This window comes from Sapajus apella, unplaced genomic scaffold, assembly GCF_009761245.1.
Source record: "Sapajus apella isolate SASKATOON/1434 unplaced genomic scaffold, GSC_monkey_1.0 scaffold231, whole genome shotgun sequence".
In the NCBI taxonomy this organism is placed as follows: domain Eukaryota; kingdom Metazoa; phylum Chordata; class Mammalia; order Primates; family Cebidae; genus Sapajus; species Sapajus apella.
The window spans coordinates 260,890-280,829 of NW_022437171.1; the positions used below are offsets into that span (position 1 = coordinate 260,890).

Here is a 19,940-nt window from a genome sequence, read left to right on the forward strand (position 1 = left end):
ATGAGTCTCAGAGAAAAATCAGGATCTCCTACCCCCACCGACAAAGCAGTCACCTGAACCTGATGCGAAGGCAACAGCAGAAGCCCACTGAACTCTCCCAGCTCCAAGCTTCTCCTCATATGGAATGGGCAAGTCCTTGTGAGCCCCAGACCACTCACTTTTGATCCTGTTCATGTTCCAGATCTTAGAGAAGGGGATTTCAGTGTTTCCACATTCAGTATGATACTAGTTGTGGGTATGTCATATGTGGCTTTTATTATGTTAATAATATCTTTTCTGTACCCAGTTTTTGAGGGTTTTTAATCATGATGGGATGCTGAATTTTATCAAATGCTTTTTCAGCATTTATTTAAATTATATAATCTTTGTCCTTCATTCTATTTGTGTGATTTACCATATGGATTGATTTTTGACAATCATCCTTGCATCCCTGAGATAAATCATACATGGTCATGAAGAATAATCTTTTTAATGTATTGCTTAAAGGTTTGCTAGTATTTTGTTGAGGATTTTTGCATCAATATTAATTGGAGATATTGGCCTGTAGTCTTGTTTTTTAAAGTGTCTTTGATTTTGGTAAAAGGTAATTCTGGCCTTACAGAATGAGTTTCAAAGTAATCCCCCACCTCTATTTTTGTGGAATAGTTTCAGTAGGATTGGTGTTAGTTCTTTGTTTGTTAGAATTCCGTAGTGAAGCCATAGAATATTGGGCTTTTCTTTACTGGGAGACTTTTTATTACAGGTTTGATCTCATTATTTGTTATTGGTCTCTTCCGGTTTTGTGTTTCTTCATGTTTCAATTCTGGTATGCTGCTTGGCACTAGTCTGGCCCACTCAGACCTGCTCTATGCTCACCATCAGGCAGCTGGTGATCCTTCTTGATGAGTGAGTGCAGCAGGGATGAGCAGTTGGCCCCTTGGCCCTGCACTGACTCTCCAATACTCATTGAACTTCATGGTGAGGGGCAGGGGACCCACCCTGGCTCTCAGTGAGAGAGCAGGAGTCTTTGCTCAGGGAAGTCCTCGGGGCAGCCACAGGACACAGCCCTGGGAAAAAGTGCCCAAGGTCCCCCTCCACTGGCCATCCTGCCTCCTCTGCAGGACCTTCTCCTCGCCTTTTTCCCTCCCTCCTGAGGTGGAAAGGAGGGGAGGAGGCCGTGGAGCCTGCGGTGGCAGGGAAGCCTGGCCCTTCCTTTTGAGCCTCCAGGGGACTCACACGTGTCTTGCCCCTTCTCCGGGATCTGGAAGCTCCTCTACATGAAGAGCCCTGAGCTCCAGTCCCAAGTGTCTCTTCCCCACCACCTCCTGCTTCTCCTCCTGCCCCTTCCATTGCCACCACCACCACCAGGGGCTCACACTCTGCCTTTGGGCTTCAAATGTTGTACTAGGTGCTTGACTGACTGGCTTGCTTAATCTTCAAAATCACTCTGTAAAAAAGACATGTTAGTCTGGGTATTGCCGCCCTCATCTTCAACCTCTTCTCTCCTTCCCTTCTCTCCCCAGGCAACACAAGAACCTCCAACTGGCCCAGAGAAGGGACTTGTAAAGCCCACCCCATCGGAATAAGACAGTGGAGCAGAAAGGGGAGGAGGGGTTTGGCTCTTGGTGTCACACTCAACGAACACTCACACATGCACACACTGATGCATGCACACACTGACACGTGCACACAAATACACTGACATAAGTACATGTGCACACAGAGACATGCCAATACATTCACAAACATACATAATAGAAACAGGCCCAAACCCTCACTCTAAAACCTAACCCCGGACCCAAACTGCAACCTGGAACTCAAGCCCTAGCCTGAGCCTTAACCCCAAACCCCACCTCAAGTCAGAAGCTGAACCATGGGCCAAATCCCGAACTGGACCTCAAACCCCAGCAGGAACCTGAATTCCACCGGTGCCTCTCCTCACCTGACACAAAGGACCTAGGACTCTGCTGTGGCCCCCTGAATGGGCTGCGCCCCTCACTCTTGTCCTTCCCACCAGCTGCACTCCCTGTCTCCCCTCTCCCAAGGAGGCGCCCAGCCCATGCCCCCCCCTCCGGTGGTCCCCATGAGATGCACCCAGGCTGACCCAGGGTGCAAATCCCCACCGCAATCCCCAACCCTGAACCACAGCCCTCCTCTAAACTAATCCCAAACTCCCCTCCAAGTTAGAAGCGGAACCAAAGGCTGAAGCCCAAACTGGAACTCAAAGCCAGCTAGAACCGGAACTCAAAGCCAGCTAGAACCGGAACTCAAAGCCCAGCAGGAACCCGAACCCCGCCCTGGCGTGTGCGCCTACGCCCGGGTCCTACCCTCCCCATAAGCTGGGCCTCTGACCCCAACCGCTCGCAGAGCTGCGCCCTCTACCCCACAGCCCCAAGGAGCCGCAAGCCCCCCACACCTCACCTCCAGCTGCGCCCTCCCGCCCTGTCTCCTCAACCCTCACCGTGAGCTACGGCCCCCATTTCCCCGCCTCCGCCCTCGCCCTCCCGGGAGCTGTGGCCGCCTGACCCGGGATCTCTACCTTGGTCCTCGTGACCCGGAAGTGACCCTGCCGGCGGCGACATGGAAGGTGGCCATGTGCTGTGCAGCGGCTGGCTGAGGAAGTCGCCCCCCGAGGAGAAGTTGAGGCGTTTTGTGAGTGCAGGAGGTGCGGGTGGGGCCGGGAGCACCGCCGAGGGTCTGGGGGCTCCGGGAGGGGCGTGGGGGAGGCTGCCTGGGTCCGCGGGAGGAACTGCGGGTGGAGGCGGCTTCTCTACTGTGCGTGCGAAGGCGACGCCCTGCCAACCTCCTGCCAGCAAGGGACAGGGTCCAGGTTTGTGTGGTTTGCGTTCTGAGACCCAGAGAGTTGATTCCGGGGCTGGGGACCCTATTGCCCTGAGCGCCGTCAGCCTGCAGGTCTGGGAGTGGGCCGAAAATGGGGTCAGGCTGTGGGGACCCATGGCAGGCTCTGCGGCCTCCTCAGCCTCACATAGGGCGGGAGCCTCGCACCCACATGACACTTCCGCTGCTGTGACACCCGCCCTGTAGGGCAGATGGCAACTGTGTCCACTGTGCCTGGCCCAGATGGAAAGTGGGGCATGAGCAAACATCACAGGAGCAAATCCAGGTAGGACATCCATGAGACAGCCGGAAACTCCAAAAGACCAAAGACACAGTAAATATTAAATATTGACATGAATCTGAAATACAGATGCAGTTTTAGAACCATGAGTTAGAGGAAGAAATTGACAAGAAACTCTGGCTTTCTGGGACAAAGAAAGCCGAGTTCAGAAACAATGTAATCCTGATCTGAGGTCCCATAGCACAAAGCATTTCCCTCACAGTCACCTGAGTCAGAAGGGTCTCTTAGAAACCTGGGTACAACTTCTGTTCATAGCCAGGTGCTTCTCTAGGGAGGCGGAGATGATTCTTGGACAAATGATTGTATTTAGTTTGACCTGATGTCATATGTGGTTGTGGCCTGAATTTTGCAGGCAGTTTCACCTGGTTTGAATCCTGGCTCTACCTAATGGCTGTGTATCATAGGCAAATTTACTTAGTGAATTAAGTTTCACTTTCTACAAAATGTGGGCTGCAAATAATATGTATCACAGGTGACTGTTGTATTAAGAAATTGTATAGTATAAGGTTGATACAAGGCATTGAGCTCAGTCCCTGAGGTAGAGTGAGCCATCAAATAAACTGCTTGGTGTAACATGTGCTACCTTCCAAATCTCCCGTGCCACACTCTTCCATCTCTCACTGTCATTCAGCCACAGTGACCCCTTTCTGTCTTTGGAAGGAGCCAAGTTCTTCCCCACTTAGGGCCTTTGCACTTGTAGTGCCCTCTTCCTGGGACACAGCAGCTTCCCCCACCTCTTTCACATGCCTGACTCCTTCTCATTCTTCTAGTAGCTGATATTTTCAAGCAGTGTTGTAAGGTGATTGAGAGCATGTGCTCTGGCTTCAAATGTTGGCTCTACTACTCACTGGCTCTGTGACTTTGAGCAAGTTACTTCTCTGCATCCCAATTCTTAAACTGTGCATTAGAGTCATGATATCTATTTAACTAGGTTGTTGTGAGGATTAAATAAATTCATATATATATGTGTACATACACACATATTTAGCACTTAGAATGGTACTTAGTGTGTAGTAAGGCTCTGTAGAAGTGATTGCTATTATAAAATGTCACTACCTCGAGAGACCTTCCTTGCCCAGTTCATCTAGCAGTCTCCCCCAAACCTCTGTCATTACTGCCATATTTGGACATGTAATTACTGACATACTTGAGTTTATTTCTATTATTTCATGCTATTTATCATGCTCGAAAAAATGAACTGAAAAATGAATAGAAACTTTGTGAGATGGTATCAAGAAATTGAATATATGCATAACTGAAGTTCCAGAAGGAAGATGACGGAGAGGAGTGAAAAAATATTTGAAGAAATTTTAGCTGAAGTTTCACCAGATTTGGTCATAAACAGCAGCCCACAGCTCCTTGAAATTCAGCTAATTCCAAGCAGGATAAACACAAAGGAGAATTTACCTAAGCTCATCATAATCAAACTGCTAAAGACAAAGGTAAGGAAAACAAGGTAGGAGAATCACTTGAGTCTGGAAGGTGAAGGCTGCAGTGAGCCAAGATTTCACCATTGCACACCAGCCTGGACGACAGAGCGAGACACTGTCTCAGAAAAAGAAAAAAAAAGAGCTGCCAGAGGGATAGCATACACTGTACCAGAATGACAGCCAGCTTTCATCAGAAACAGTGGAGGCCAGAAGACAGCACACTGATGTGTCAACAGCTCTGGAGAAAGAAAACCGTCATCTGAGATTCTACACCCAGTGCAATTTTATTTTTAAATGAAGACACTATGAAAACATCGTCATATTTTTAAAAAAGCTAAGAAGGGTTGTTATCAGAAAGCATGCAATACAAGAAATGCCAAAAGAACTATTTCAGGCTCTTGGAGACCAGGAGCTGTGGCTTTTATCCTGTATAGCCTGTCTAACAGAATCTGATCACTGTAGGCATGCATTTGTTTTTCTTTAAGGGTTTATTGGATACCTGCTAGATGTGAGGCACAGTACCAAGGCTTTTATCTGAGTCACTTCATATCCTTAGAACAACCTAATAGCATAGGCACAGTACTGTTCTTATTTCTCAGGTGAGGAAATTAAGACATGGAGAACACAGGCCATGACACAGTCTGTGGTGCCATCATCCTAGATTCTCTGTCCAGTGGAAGATTCTGTTTTAAAATATGAAGGCAAAGCAAAGACATTGTCAGAGTATCAGACCAACAACAACAACAACAACAAACTAAGACAATATATTACCAGACAACCCACTCTATGAGAAATGCTAAAAGAAATATTTCAGCAGTGTGCTTCTAGGGAGTGTAATGATATTGATACACAACATGGATGCAGAAGGATTTCCAGTAAGTTACAGGCACTGGAAGAAAGTGTTGGGTGGATGAATACTGGAGCTGAGCGATCCACAGCTTTCAAGGATCTGCTTACAGATTTGGGAAACTGTATTCCATTATCCACCCAACTATCTTTGCAGAGCCATCTTCATCACTGTTTTCTCTCCTTTACCCTCAACCCGAATTCTACACATAAAGCGATATTGGTGAGAGAACAAGCAGAGCCCGTGAAACCAGGTTGCTGGGCTTGAAGTCTGGTTCTGCCACTTTATGACCAAGGCGTTTATAGGATGAATACAAAGTTGGCTTAACATTGGAAAACAGGCCAGTCAAATTTATCACGTTAAGAGAATAAAGGAGAAAAATCACCTGATCATCGAATAGATGCAAAAGACTTTGTGACCAAATTTCAACAAACCATAGAAAATTAGTTGTGTCTATGAAAAACCTACAGCTAACATCATTCTAAATCATAAGATACTGAATGTTTTGCCCTAAGATCATGACAAAGCAAGGATGTCTGTGTGCATGACTTTTTTTTTTTTTTTTTTTTTTTGAGACGGAGTTTCACTCTTGTTACCCAGGCTGGAGTGCAATGGCACGATCTCAGCTCACCGCAACCTCCGCCTCCTGGGTTCAGGCAATTCTCCTGCCTCAACCTCCTGAGAAGCTGGGATTACAGGCACACGCCACCATGCCCAGCTAATGTTTTTTGTATTTTTAGTAGAGACGGGGTTTCACCATGTTGACCAGGATGGTCTCGATCTCTTGACCTCGTGATCCACCCGCCTCGGCCTCCCAAAGTGCTGGGATTACAGGCTTGAGCCACCGCGCCCGGCCTCGTTCATGACTTTTATGCAGTGTTGTACCAAAGGGTCTAGTCAGTGTAACAAACATTAAAAAGAAATGAAAGGCATACAGATTGTAAAAGAGGAAGTAAAATTGTCTTTATTCTCAAAAGACATGATTGCATACATGGGAACTTCTAAGAAATCTGCTTCAAAAAGCCCTACCATATCATTAGAGAAATGCAAATCTAAAACTACATTGAGATACCATCTCACGCCAGTTAGAATGGCTATCATTAAAAAATCTGGAGACTATATATGCTGGAGAGGATGTGGAGAAATAGGAACACTTTTACACTGTTGGTGGGAGTGTAAATTAGTTCAACCATTGTGGAAGACAGTGTGGCAATTCCTTAAGGACCTAGAAATAGAAATTCCATTTGACCCAGCAATCCCATTACTGGGTATATATCCAAAGGGTTATAAATTGTTCTACTGTAAGGACACATGCACACGAATGTTCATTGCAGCACTGTTTACAATAGCAAAGAGCTGGAACCAACCCAAATGACCATTGATGATAGACTGGACAGGGAAAATGTGGCACATATACACCATGGAATACTATGCAGCCATCAAAAATGATGCGTTCATGTCCTTTGTAGGGACATGGCTGAACCTGGAAACCATCATTCTCAGCACACTGACACAAGAACAGAAAATCAAACACCGCATGTTCTCACTCACAGGTGGGTGTTGAACAATGAGAACACATGGACACAGGGAGGGGAGCATCACACATTGGTGTCTGTCGGAGGGAAATAGAGGAGGCAGTGGCGGCTGGGGAGTTGGGGAGAGATAGCATGGGGAGAAATGTCAGATATAGGTGATGGGGAGGAAGGCAGCAAATCACACTGCCATGTGTGTACCTATGCAACAGTCTTGCATGTTCTTCACATGTACCCCAAAACCTAATATGCAATAAAAAAAAGTCCTACCAGGACTAGGTGAATATAGCAAAATCACAGAATTTAAGGTGAATACTATAAGGTCAATAATATATGGAAATACAGTTGCATAATTTACACAAAATGAAAGAATGCAGTAGCATAAAAACCCTTGCAATATATGAGAGTAAACACCAGCTAGAGTACTATCAGTACCCTTGCTGTGCTCACACTACATGTATATACATGCACTTGCACCATGCACACACACAGCATCTGAAAGCAGCGGCCTGGGCAAGACTTCAGGTGACTATAAATAAGTAGCACTTATTTTTATGTTCCTCAACTCTATCCTGTGTGGCTGTGCCTCAGTCTTCAGTCTTTTTCAATCCAAGGCTTGTTGGGTACAGGTTGTGCTGGGAGACTAAGTGAGGCTCAGGAGTTGATGTAGCAGCGTTGAAGTCTTTGGGACCTTCCATGAGTCATTTTGGTGCTGCAGAAGGGAAACAGCCTGATTAGAGTGATTTCACAAAACAAACAGGAGAAGAGGAAATGAAGATTAGCAGCTGGGAAACTCTTCACAGTTTTAAGGTAAAGAGGGTAGAAAAACTGGGCCATGGTTGGAAGAGAACGCAGGCTGAAGACAAACTTTAATTTTTTTTCTAAGATGGGAGAAGTCGGTGTCTTGATGAGAACGATCCTAGTAGAGGTGGAGGACTGTTGAAGTAACGTCCCTTTGTGAGCGAGAGGGTGTTCACAAATGCAAGAAGATTGGGCTTAGAATGGATAAACTCTCTGTGCTCCCCAGTGACAAACTCCAGGGCTACAGGCACAGGCAGGCTGGTGGGTGTGGGGGCGAAGCAGGTGCAGATTCTCTTTGGATTGCTTTTATTTTCTTTTGGAATAAGAAACAAAGAAATAGGGTGTTGGAGGTTTAGAGGGAGAGAAGTTCAGAAATTGTTGCCAAACAGCAGGAGAAAGCCGTGAACTAGATAAATATGGTAGGACATTGGGCCACATGAGGGCCCCTTGAAGTTAAAATGAGACCAGGCAGCATGGGTATGTGATTCTCTCCAGCTGTGCACAGCTGAGTGGGAACAGGTGGAGTAGGCAAAGCATTAGGTTTAGCCAGGGGCTGTGGTTTTGCCAGATAAATAAGAGGAATGGAGAAAGAAGCAAGGGTATGATTATAATAGAGTCGTGGAAGGGAAGTTTGATAAGGGGGAAAATGACAGGGATAGAAGGTGAGTGGGAAAAGGTGGTAGGAATCCTAGAATGTAGGTCCCCTGGGCTCTAAAGAGTTGTGATAATAACCCAGTGCTTGACATCTGTAGTCCTTCAGGGTTGTATACCAAGTGGTTTGGGTTTGTTTGCATAGTACAACTATGAGGTACTTAGGGCAGGCGGGGGTGGCGATTCCAGCAGCTGAGACAAGCTCCAAAGAGGTAAGTGTCTTACCAGAAGGTCATGCCTGGAGCCAGTGGGGAAGTGTAGACTCACCCACAGTTCTCTACCGGGGTAGTCTTTTATCCCTGCATGTGGTGTCTGCTCATGGATCACTTAGTCTTGTTGAAGAGATGGAAGGTAGAAGACAGCCTAAGAGAAAATGTAATCATGCATTCAATTCTATGGGGTGAAGTAGTATAAGGAGTTTATCTGTTCAGTAATACATACTGAGCACTTAGCATGTACAAGACACTATTATAAGTGCTAGGGATATAGCAGTGAACAAGACAGAAGAAAAATCATCCACTGTTTGAGGAGGCAGAGGCGCAGGAGGATCACACGAAGCCAGGAGTTCAAGGTAAGCCTAGGCAACATAGTGAAACCTCACATCTACAAAAAATATATGTAAAAGAATTAGCTAGGTATGGTTGTGTGTGGTCTAATTCCAGCTACTTGGGAGGCTGAAGTGGGAGGATCACTCAAGCCCAGGAATTAAAGACTGCAGCCCCTACCACTGCACTCCAGCCTGGGTGACAGAGTAAGACTCTGTCCCTTTAAAAAGAAGTGTCCTGAAGTCATGTGCTTCAGAGAAGTTTTAGAAGGGTTTCTCTGTGACTCTTCTAAAGCATCATGATGTGGCAAAAAGCACATTTTACTAAAAGTTGGGAAACCTATTTTTCTGCTACTTGTTTACTGCTACTACGTCTGCTTCTGACCTTGTTACTTCAGCTCACCATGCCTTAGTGGAGGTCCCCATCTATAAACTAAGTTGTTGTGGTTTTGAGAGTTCTACTCTGCCTAAAAGTGCAGTGCATTGAGGTCAGTGTTTTAGCCTAATGAAATTGTTGCTATAAATTGTCCTTACCCAACCTCCTGCTCTAAAGTGTGGAAATACACATCTTATTTTGCAGTGATGAGACCCTGTTGACATGGTGAGATGCTGCAGTAAAATGCATCAGAGTCATCCTCCATCTTTGAAACTCTGGGGAAATCTGAAAGAGAGGCAGGCTGAGTGCAGATCCAAGTCCCATTGTTAACTTAATGATGTCTTAGATCTGTTAAAAGCATTGTAATAACAAATGAATCTTTCCCCTCTTCTTACTCCTTCCTGGTGGGATTTAGGCCTGGAGAAAATGCTGGTTTATCCTGCGGAGGGGCCAGACTAGCAGTGACCCAGATGTTCTGGAATACTACAAGAATGATGGCTCCAAGAAGCCCCTGCGTGCCATCAACCTGAACCTCTGTGAGCAGCTGATGTTGGTGTGACTCTGAACTTCAGCAGGAAGGAGCTTCAGAAGGGCTATATGTTTGACATCAAGACCAGAGAGCGTACCTTCTACCTGGTGGCTGAGACCAGGGAGGACATGAACAAGTGGGCCTGGAGCATCTGTCAGATCTGCGGCGTCAGGCAGGTTGAAGAAAGCACAGGTATGGGAGCACACACAGCCCTTTCTCAGCTCCAGCTGCCCTCCCTTCTTGAGGGAGTTGGCTAAATAGTAGAGGGACCTTGGCCCTATTATGCTTGAATGAGACCAAGAAGTGTTGGGCTCGTGATGAAACTAAAGGCATTTTTGGTGATTCTTCAGACAGCACGGCACCACTGCTGTCCTCAGTCCTCCACTGCACCTTTGCCCTGTCACCTCTCAGCCACCCCTGGGGAAGACCTCTCCTTCGTCCCTTTGCTGATCCATCTCTGGCTCTTCTGGCCCACCTACTGTCTGGCACAGTTGCACTTGACCCTTTGCGGGTTTGTTTGGGGTGCTTTGTGATTCTTACTGATGTGTAATCACTTGGGAGGGGGCAGGTGAGGAGCAAATACAGACTCATGCTTGGGTTTTGATAACTTTCGCGAAAGAGTAGTTCAGCTTTTTGAAGTGAGTTTTAAGTTGTAAAAATGCTCCTTCACGTTTGTTTGGGGTCATCTTCTACTCACCAGGAAGTTTGAGGAGCAGGGTTTTTTTTTTTCTGAGGCAGTGTATTGTCTAAATTGGTCATTCTTGAACCTGGTTGCACATGAGAATTAAGGGGAAATGTTTCAAAAACGTTGATGCCAAGGACCTGTGCCAGACCAGTTACCTAAGAATCTCCGAGTGGCGACCCAGGCATCAGTGTCTTTTAAAAGCGCCACTCTTTCCCGCTGTTTTTTGGGAGGATAGAAAAGAAAAGCTTCATTTTGAGTAGCAGGGGTCCAGGGCTCAGCAGATACTTCCTGTACATATTTTAGATTTTGAAGGCCATATACAGTCTCTATTTTATATTCCTGTTTATAAAAATATTACAATCCTTTGAAATGTAAAAGCTATTCTTAGTTCATCACCATCAGCATCACCTGGGAACTTGTTAGACATGCATATTCTTGTAAGAATGTAAGTAAGTAAGTAATTCTTGTAAGTAAGTTTACGCCCCACTCCAGACTTGCTGAATCAGAAACTCTGGGACAAAAGACAGCAGTCTGGTTTTAAAAACTCTCCAGGCAAGGTTTATTGCCAGAACTGCTTTGAAAGGATGTTTCTGGAGCTACAGGCCATTTGAGAGAGCTGGCTGGTTTGATAGCCGTGGCTTGGTGCTGTTAGAATTGAGCTCCAGGTTTGTGTTGCATGAAGGCCCAGCTCAGCCTAACCCCTACTTCATCTTGTTAACAGATCTTCATCTTATTCACAAAACTTCTCTGACCTGACCATCAGAACAGGCATATTTGGATTTTCATCCCAGAGAAAATTCTTTTATTCGTTTAAGTGCATTCACTCAACAAATATAGTCAACACTCCATATCGGTGGGTTCCACATCCATGAGTTCAGCCAACCTCAGATGGAAAATATTAAAAACAAAAAAACAAAAAACAAACGATGGTTGCATCAGTACTGAACATATACAGACTAGTTTCTTGTCATTACTCCCCAAGCAGTACAGTGTAATACCCATTTACACAGTATTTATATTGTATTAGGTGTTGTTAGTATCTAGAGATGATTTAAAGTCTGTAGGAAGATGTGAACAGATTATATACAAATACTGAGCCATTTTGTATCAGGGACTTGAGCATGCACAGATTTTGGTATCCACAGGGGTCCTGGCACCAGTCCCCTGGGGGTACTGAGGGACAGCTCTATGCATTGAGCACCTACTGTGTGTTGACACAGCTCTGGGCATTGGGGATACAGAAGTGACTAGAAGGTGTTCTGTGTACCTTACAGCATGCATGTGTTTCATCCTCATGACTACCCTGTGTTGATGCATAAGTGGAGAGATGGGGACTCTAGGGTGGGAAGCAGCTTGCCCCCAGGTCTGCATGTAAATGGACTCTGGGTCATGGATAGGACTCTACTGCCTGATTGCTAGACCGGGGCTGTGGAGGTGAGGGTGGGTAACTCACCCTCATGCTCACAGCCCACACATTCAACAGGGGGCATGAGGGATGCATGGGGTCCCAGGGCAAGGTGAGTGGGTTGTAGAAAAGTGGCCTTTCTTGCTAGACTGAGGAGCCTGGACTTTATTGGGAGGGTGATGAGGAGCAGTGAAAGTCACCAGGGGAGTAGTTCCTTACTATGCCACATCCTTTGTTGGATCAACACATATTTGTTGTGTCACACACTGTGCTTGATTCTGGGAACAAAACCTTTTCAAAAGAGATGGAATCTCTGCCCTCACTGAGTTTTGAGCTGAATGTATGGGGTGATGAGAGAAAGGTTGGTATTTTACAAGAATTCCATTTGAAATACAAGGAAGTGCTGCTAAGAAACTGGTTGAAATAAATACTTATATGGTTTTAGGAAGAGGGAGTGCTATGTGAGTCATCTTAAGGATGCAGGGCACTGTGGAAGTGCTTTCCGTGAGCAATGCCATAAGGAGAGGACGTGGTTGGTGAGAAACAGGGAAGAGTCACAGTGACGCCAGGGCTCTGGCTTGGAGAGTGGAGTGGACGGTGACACTGATGTGCCTCACTGAGAGGGAACATAGGTGTGCGAGGGGTTCACTTGGAGCGTCGGGGACACCTGCTTGTGGGGTGTCTGCCTTGTGACAGGGAGCCCCAGAAAGACCTGAGCTGCAGGTTCACATTTGAGAGATTCCATCACTTAGGTGGTCCTGGGGGCTGTGGAAGGACAGGATCACCTTGCATCATCCAGAGTCAGGGTGAGGCTGAGGAGGGTCTAGAGAAGAACCCTGAAGAATAGCCCCATTGAAGGCGGAGGGAGCAGATCCAACAAGATGGCAGGGGCAGAGGCTCCGCGGAGCTTCCCGCTGTGCCCTTCCTGTGTCTCCTATGCCACGGCTGTGTTCATCTCTGCTGCTGTGGCTGCTCAGTCCCCTAGCATAGACCCTTTCTCCTCCACTGGAAAAGCACTCATGTTGCAGGTCTTTTGGAGTTACAAGGCCATTGATTCTGTTAGCAGACATCTCACTCACCTGGAGACCTGCATGGGAGCTCATCTTGGAGTGCACATAGCTGTCAGCGGAGCCATCCTTCCCAGAGCCCTCCCAGACGTTTCTGTTGCTCACTGGCAGCACTTGTCCTGCCCAGCATAGAAACAGCTGGAGAGGAGTAGGCACTCCAGGGGAATTAGCCAGCTGGGGCTCCTGCCTCAGGCCATGAGGTGGCACAGCCAGAAATAGGCCAGATAGCAGGGGGCAGAAAGAGAACTCTGCCCCCTCTGATATGACTTGAAGAACCCTTAGAAAGCCACCATCAACACCACCCAAACATGATGCCACTAGTGATCACATCATTTGAAATTACACCTGTAGACCTTCATTTCTTTTGAAGAAGAATTTTTGCTGTTGGGATATTTGATTGCTGAAAGTATGTTGTTATTTAATCTGCAAACAGACTAAAAACCGTCTGTGTACTTGGCCTCTATTAGGTAAATGCTTGGGCCGTGGAGGTAACCACATGAGTCACAGTTCTCAAAAACCCATGGGCTGGACAAGGAAGTGCCTATGATGGGACCAAGCTTATAATGGGAACATGGGCCAAGTGCTGTGACACCCAGAAGAAAGCCGGTCCAGGGAGTTTCAGAGAGAACACGATATTTGAGCAGGGTCTTAAAGTCTGCATGTGAGTTTGAGTAGAAGTGAAATCCGCACAGAAGGAACAGCACAAGCCAAAGCAAGGAATCCTGAAAGAGGCCGGTGTGTGCAGGATGGCCGATGCTGCCATGTACCTTGGTTGTGGGTGTAGGAAAGCAGGAAACAGGTCGGACTGTGAAAGGCCTTGTCAGGTCAAGCAAGCCAGGTGAACAGTGTGCTGAGCCTGGGGTGCAGCTAAGTACCACCTGTCCATGTTCCTTGCCAACACCACAGGAGAGTCTGAAATGCCACGGAAGGACAGGTGGGAGAGCTGGGGTTCAGTCTTGGGAACAGCTCCAGATACATTTGTGCAGGGCCTCCAAGAATGTGGCTTCAGTTGGCAAGCCTCACTTGACCCAGCCAGCCTTAGCCTTGAGGGAGGCCATGACAGAGGAGCCACCGTGGAGGAGGCAGGTGGTGGCACTCACCACTGCAGAGGCTGTCTTGCCTAGGGGCTGGGACCACAGTCCTGGACCGTGGGGAGTCACATTCTCTGGGAGTTGAGCAGTCATGACGGAGGGCACAATGAGGCCTCCAGGCTGCTCCAGGGCAGGAAGGAGGCAGAGCGTCTGCTCCTCAACCAGGATGGCCAGGAGGCCCCAGCCCTCCTCTGGGAGGATAGAGGGGGCGGGCGTGTGAGAGGGAGCGTGCTGGTGCTGGATTAGCTCCTCTGTCTTCATGTGTTTCTGCCTCTAGCAGCCTACTTTAGGACAAGAACGCCCTTCCTTCCTGTTTCATTCACAGGCTTCCTGTTTCATTTCCACAGCCAGTCATGGCCCCCGTTCTTCTCCAGCTGAGATCAGTCGCTCCCACCAGCACCTCCCCCAAGAACGAGAACCCACGTCTGAGCCCTCTGTGTCTCACCGTGTGCCGCCCAACTGGCCCATCCCTTCACCTCGGGGATGTCTCTGCTTGCACCAGCAGGCCAGCCAGAGAGCAGGACATGCAAGGTAGGGGACCACCACGGCCAGTGTGGGGAGCGATCCCCGCAAGGTCTTGTTCTATTCAGTCCCTGATTTTTTTAAATTTCAAAGAGAAGGACATACAATATTATATCTTTCCAGGTAAGCAAACATAGATAACAAAACATAATTTTTTATGTAGCCTTCCCATTTTATTGGTTTTATTTGTGTTGCTACAAAGTGATAATTGGATTCCTAAGAAACCTACCATTATAAAAAATCATGCCATGAAAATTTTGTTTGATTGGGGGAAAAAAGCATTTGAGACTAGAGTTTCAGAACTGCAATCACAAAGTTGGCTTATGTGTTGGCCTTAAGAGGACAGCTATGAAACCTTAAGATTGCTGACCAGATCCATGGCTCAGTTGAATTGTAGGCTGTGCTGCTCCATAGTAGCTGCAGTCGTGGCTATTTAAAGTTAAATGAAATTTCGAGTTCAGTTTCTCAGTTTTATAGCCACAAGTCAAGTGCTCAGTAGCCACCAAAGTGACTAGCACAGGTAGGCAGCATGTCCATCACCACAGGTGGTTTCACAGGGACTCCCTGCTCTGGAGCCATGACCTCTGCTTCTCTGACATCACTGGCTCTCTCACAGGGGCAGAGCATACACCAGTTTTATCACGTGTTATTCCCAGTGTGGGAGCAGGCAAATGTGCAGAGGGGATGGGCTTGGCCAGAGCTAGTGCTCCGTTGCTACCACGGCACGCAGATCACAGTCACGCTCCTTGGTTAGTTAGTTTAGAAATACCTAAATCATGCTGTGAAAATGAAGGCAGACAGAGAAATGGCTGTGTTAATAGATCACTTCATGACATCTGTGAAAATATTTTCATACATAATCTCACTTGAACCATTCAAACATATGAGAGATAGCCAGAAAGATCATTTTTCTCCATTTTATAGGTGAAGCACCTGAGGCCCACAGCTATCAAATGGTAGAGGCAGGACTAGAACCCAGGTGTCCTCACACCTGTCCTGAGCTCTTTGCCCCACACTTTGCTTCTCCCCTGGTTTCCTAATCCTTTTTCTGTCACACAGCAGGGGCTCCTACACTCAGTCTGAAGGCCGCTTCCACCACCCGTTTTCCTGAAGCAGAGTGATTCCTTCATTTGTGAACTATTAGCAGTTCCATTTCCATCAGCTGATACATGAAGATCTGCGTTCTAGAAAGATAGAATGAATTAGCCAAGGTCACTGATCTAGTTAGTGGCATAACCACAGCAGTACCTGCCTCTCCTGAGTCCCAGACCAGGGATAGGCAGTACAGTGCAGTGGAAAGCATGGCACAGGCTTGGCATCAGCCAAATTCAGGTTCTGCCACTTTTCTTGTAATCTTAGGCCACTAATTTAACCTCTTTGGCCTTCAACTTCCTTATCTTCAGAATGGAAACAACTAACTCAAAGGCTGATGACTGTAAGGTGACAGAACACACATAAAGTTCACGGTGGCAGATGCCCAGTCCATGTTACCTGTGGTTCTTCCTGTGCCCCTTTCCCTCTACTGCATGTATGAATGCCTGGGCAGAGAGAACTGAGGTCTCACAGTCATCGTTCTTGTGAAAGATGCAGCAGTGCTTCCTGTTAGTGTCCTTCACACTTTCACATGCACGTGGAACACCCGGGGAGCTTGCTGAGATGCTTGTTTTCATCTGGGGTGGGTCCTGCGGTCCTGCCTTGCTGACACAGTCTGATGGCGCCAGTGCAGCTCGTCTGCAGGCCACACTTTATGTGGAACGCTTGTTATGTTAACAGACACCAACACCTGCACTCCCATGACACAGCTGAAGCAAAAGGAGGCAGACATGTAAATACCTCTGCCTGCATGAGCAGTGAGGGTCCACTCTCTGCATTCTTCCCTTCTCTGTGAAATTCCTGTTAGCCTTTCCAGCAGGAGTTGGTTTCTTCTCTGTATCACCACAGCAGTTTTTCATGTTCTCTCTCCTAGCATTTGGGGATGCCTGCCTCGTGTTATGGATTTCTGTGTTAAGATGTTCTGGATGTTATGGATGTCATGTTGCGGATTTCTGTGTTAAGATACTCTGAGGACACAGCCAGGGCACATAGTAAGTCTACATCAGCAGATGATCAGTGTTCGATGGTCATGAGCTGTAGTGAGATGGCACAGTGGAGGAGAAAGAACTGTCTACAGCTTGGGAACAGCACTGCCACCGGCCCTTGGCCGTGCTGTGCCGTCCTCTGTCTTTGTTTTCCTTGTGTGGATGAGGGAGTGAGAGGGCAATGAGCAATATCTCATGGTAGTTTCTACAGAAAAGTTCAAACACTGTTTGCCAAATTCCAAGGGGAGATGAAAAATAGGAAGGAAGCTTTCTTAAGTCCAGAAAGACAATACTGTTTCTGGTGGTCATGGGGTAGCTTGCATCATACTAAAGCTACTGAAGACTTAGAAACCGGGGTGTTAGAAAACAGCTGTTTGAAGACACTGACAAGCAATCAAAACTCTAGCAGGAACTGGAAGAGATTTGACTCTTGAAAGAACTGAGATTCATCCATGGCCTTTCCTGGAACAGATCCCAGATATTCAGCGTATGATGAAAAACTGCTAGCAGTATGAGCAAATGTTAAAAGTTGACCCACAGTTTAGAGAACTCAGTACATAGAAACAGACCAGAATAGACCCAGATTTTGGAGCTAGCCTGCAGAGACTTTAAAAATAAATACATTAACTGGACACATCCAAAATACAATTACCCAAAGACTCTGGATGTAAATGAAAGGTGGCAGGGTGTGGACCAGAGAAAAACTTGGAGCAGCAAATACACAGAGGTCAATTTTCTGTCTTCCATGAATTTGCCTCCAGGGTGAGCCCACACAAAGCAGCACAGCGGGGCCAGTGGTTAAAACTTTCCTGGAAACCCCATCTTTCTAGGTAGAGGAACCAGAAAGGAGCCCAGTGGAGCTAGAAAGGATTCCAGAGCAGAGTGAGCTGGAGAAGGGATCTGCTAATTCTGAGCATGAAACCACTCAAGTCTTATGTTCACCTTGAGCTACACGTGCGTGGAAAGACCCAAACCAGTGTAAAAAAGCTCTATGAACTGAGCACAGCTTGGAACTACCACACACAGGAGAGACAGAACTTGTAGTCTCAACCTAAACAGGTTGATTTCCTGCAGAAACTGAAACATCAACATTCTCCCAAGGATTATGGCAGCCCACAGTCTACACACAACACAACATGCACAACAGTCAGGATGTAATTCACAATTTCTCAGCTTATGGAGAGCCAGCAGAATTTAACCAGTTCTAATCAGAAGACACAGATGTGAACCTCAAGATAATACAAATGTTGGACATATACCCAGCAGTGAGATTGCTGGATCATATGGTCATTCTAGTTTTAGTATTTTGAGGAACCTCCACACTGTTTTGCATAGTGGCTGTGCTAATTTACATGCCTACGAAGAGTATATAGAGCATTCCCATTTCTTCATGCCTTTGCCAGCATTTGTTATTATCTTTTTGATAATAGCCATTTTAACTAGGGGAAATGATATCTCATTGTAGTTTTGATTTGCATTTTCCTAATGATTAGTGATGTTGATAATTTTTTCATTTACCTGTTTGCCATTTGTATGTCTTCTTTGAAGAAATGTCTGTCCAGATCCTTTGTCCATTTTGTAATCTGATTATTTGATTTTTTTTTTTAGTCCATTGAGTTATTTGAGTTCCTTGTAGATTTCTTATTGGATGAATAGTTTGAAAATACATTCTCCTATTCTGTAGATTGTCTCTTAACTTTGTTAATTTTTTCCTTTGCTATGCAGAAGCTTTTTAGCTTGATATAATCCCATTTGTCAGCTTTTGCTCTGATTACCTATGCATTTAAGGTCTTATGCAAGAACGTTTTAGCTAGACCAATGTTTTGAAGTGTTTTCTCCTAGATGTTTCATGGTTTCAGGTCTTCCATTTACATGTTTAATCAATTTTGAGTAGATTTTTGTATAGGGTGAGAGATGGGGCTCTAGTTTCATTCGGACATTCATATTGACATTTATTTTTCCTAGCACCATTTATTGAAGAGACTATTCTTTTCCCAATGTATATTCTTGGCATCTTTGTTGAAAATGAGTTGACTGTAAATGCATTATTACAGTTGACTGTATTATTGAATGCATTATTTCTGGGATCTGTATTCTGTTCCATTGCTCTGTATGTCCATTTTTAAGCCAGTGCCATGCTGTTTTGTTTATAGCTTTGTAGTATATTTTGAAGTCAGGTAATATGATACCTCCAGTTTTGTTCTTTTTGCTCAGGGTTGCCTTGGCTGTTCTGATTCTTGTGTGATTTCATAGAAATAGAATTTTTGTTTCTATTTCTTTAGAGAATACAGAATGATATTTTGATAGACATTGACTCTGCAGATTTCTTTAGGTAGTATGGACATTTTAACAATATTGATGTTTGCAATCATGAACATGGGATGTTCTTCCATTTTCCTGTCCTTTTTAATTTCTTTAACAAATATTTTATAGTTTCATTGTTGAGATCTTTCACTTTAAGGTTATTTCTAAGTATTTTTTGTAGCTACTGTAAATGGGATTGCTTTCTTAATTTTGTTTTTAGACAGTTTGCTATTGACAGCATATAGAAATACTACTGATTTTTACACATTGATTTTGTATCCTCTAACTTTGCTGAATTAATTGATCAGTTCCAATAGCCTTTTGGCATGGTCTTTTTAAGTTTTCTTTCTTTTTTTTCAAAGATGGGGTTTCTCCATGTTGGTCAGGCTGGCCTTGAACTCCCAACCTCAGGTGATCTGCCCACCTCAACCTCCCAAAGTTCTGGGATTACAGGCGTGAGCCACTGCACCCGGCTTAAGTTTTCCTAAATATAAGACTATATTTTCTGCAAACACGGACAATTTTACTTCTTCCTTTACAATTTGGATGCTCTTTCTTTCTCCTTTCTCATTGCTCTGGCTAGGACTTCTAGTACCATGTTGAATAACAGTGTGAAAGTGGGCATTCTTGTCTTGTTCCAGATTTTAGCAGAAAGGCTTTTAATTTTTCCCTGTTCAGTGTGATGGTACCTGTGGGTTTTACATATAAAGACTTTATTGTTTTGAGGTATATTCCTTCTATACGTAGTTTGTTGAGAGTTTTTATTGTGCAAGTTTGTAGCATTTTATCAGATAACTTTTTGTCATATTTTGAAATGAGCTTATGCTTTTTGTTTTTGAATCTATTAATGTGGTGTATCATGTTTATTCCTTTGTATATGTTGAACCCTCCTTGTATCCCTGAGATGAATCTCACTTGATCATGATGAATTATCTTCATAATATATTGTTATAAACATAG

General features: G+C 45.5%; 1 protein-coding gene across 1 annotated transcript in view; it reads left to right on the plus strand.

Annotated features, from left to right (window-relative positions):
• The first annotated feature begins 1,852 nt into the window (after window positions 1-1,852).
• GAB4 (GRB2 associated binding protein family member 4) overlaps window positions 1,853-19,940 on the plus strand; it is a 36,196-nt gene continuing 18,108 nt past the window's right edge. Inside the window, 5 exon segments of the mRNA XM_032271423.1 lie at window positions 1,853-1,907; window positions 2,447-2,631; window positions 9,715-9,841; window positions 9,844-10,028; window positions 14,402-14,607. Coding sequence (XP_032127314.1) covers window positions 1,853-1,907; window positions 2,447-2,631; window positions 9,715-9,841; window positions 9,844-10,028; window positions 14,402-14,607 — 758 coding nt within the window.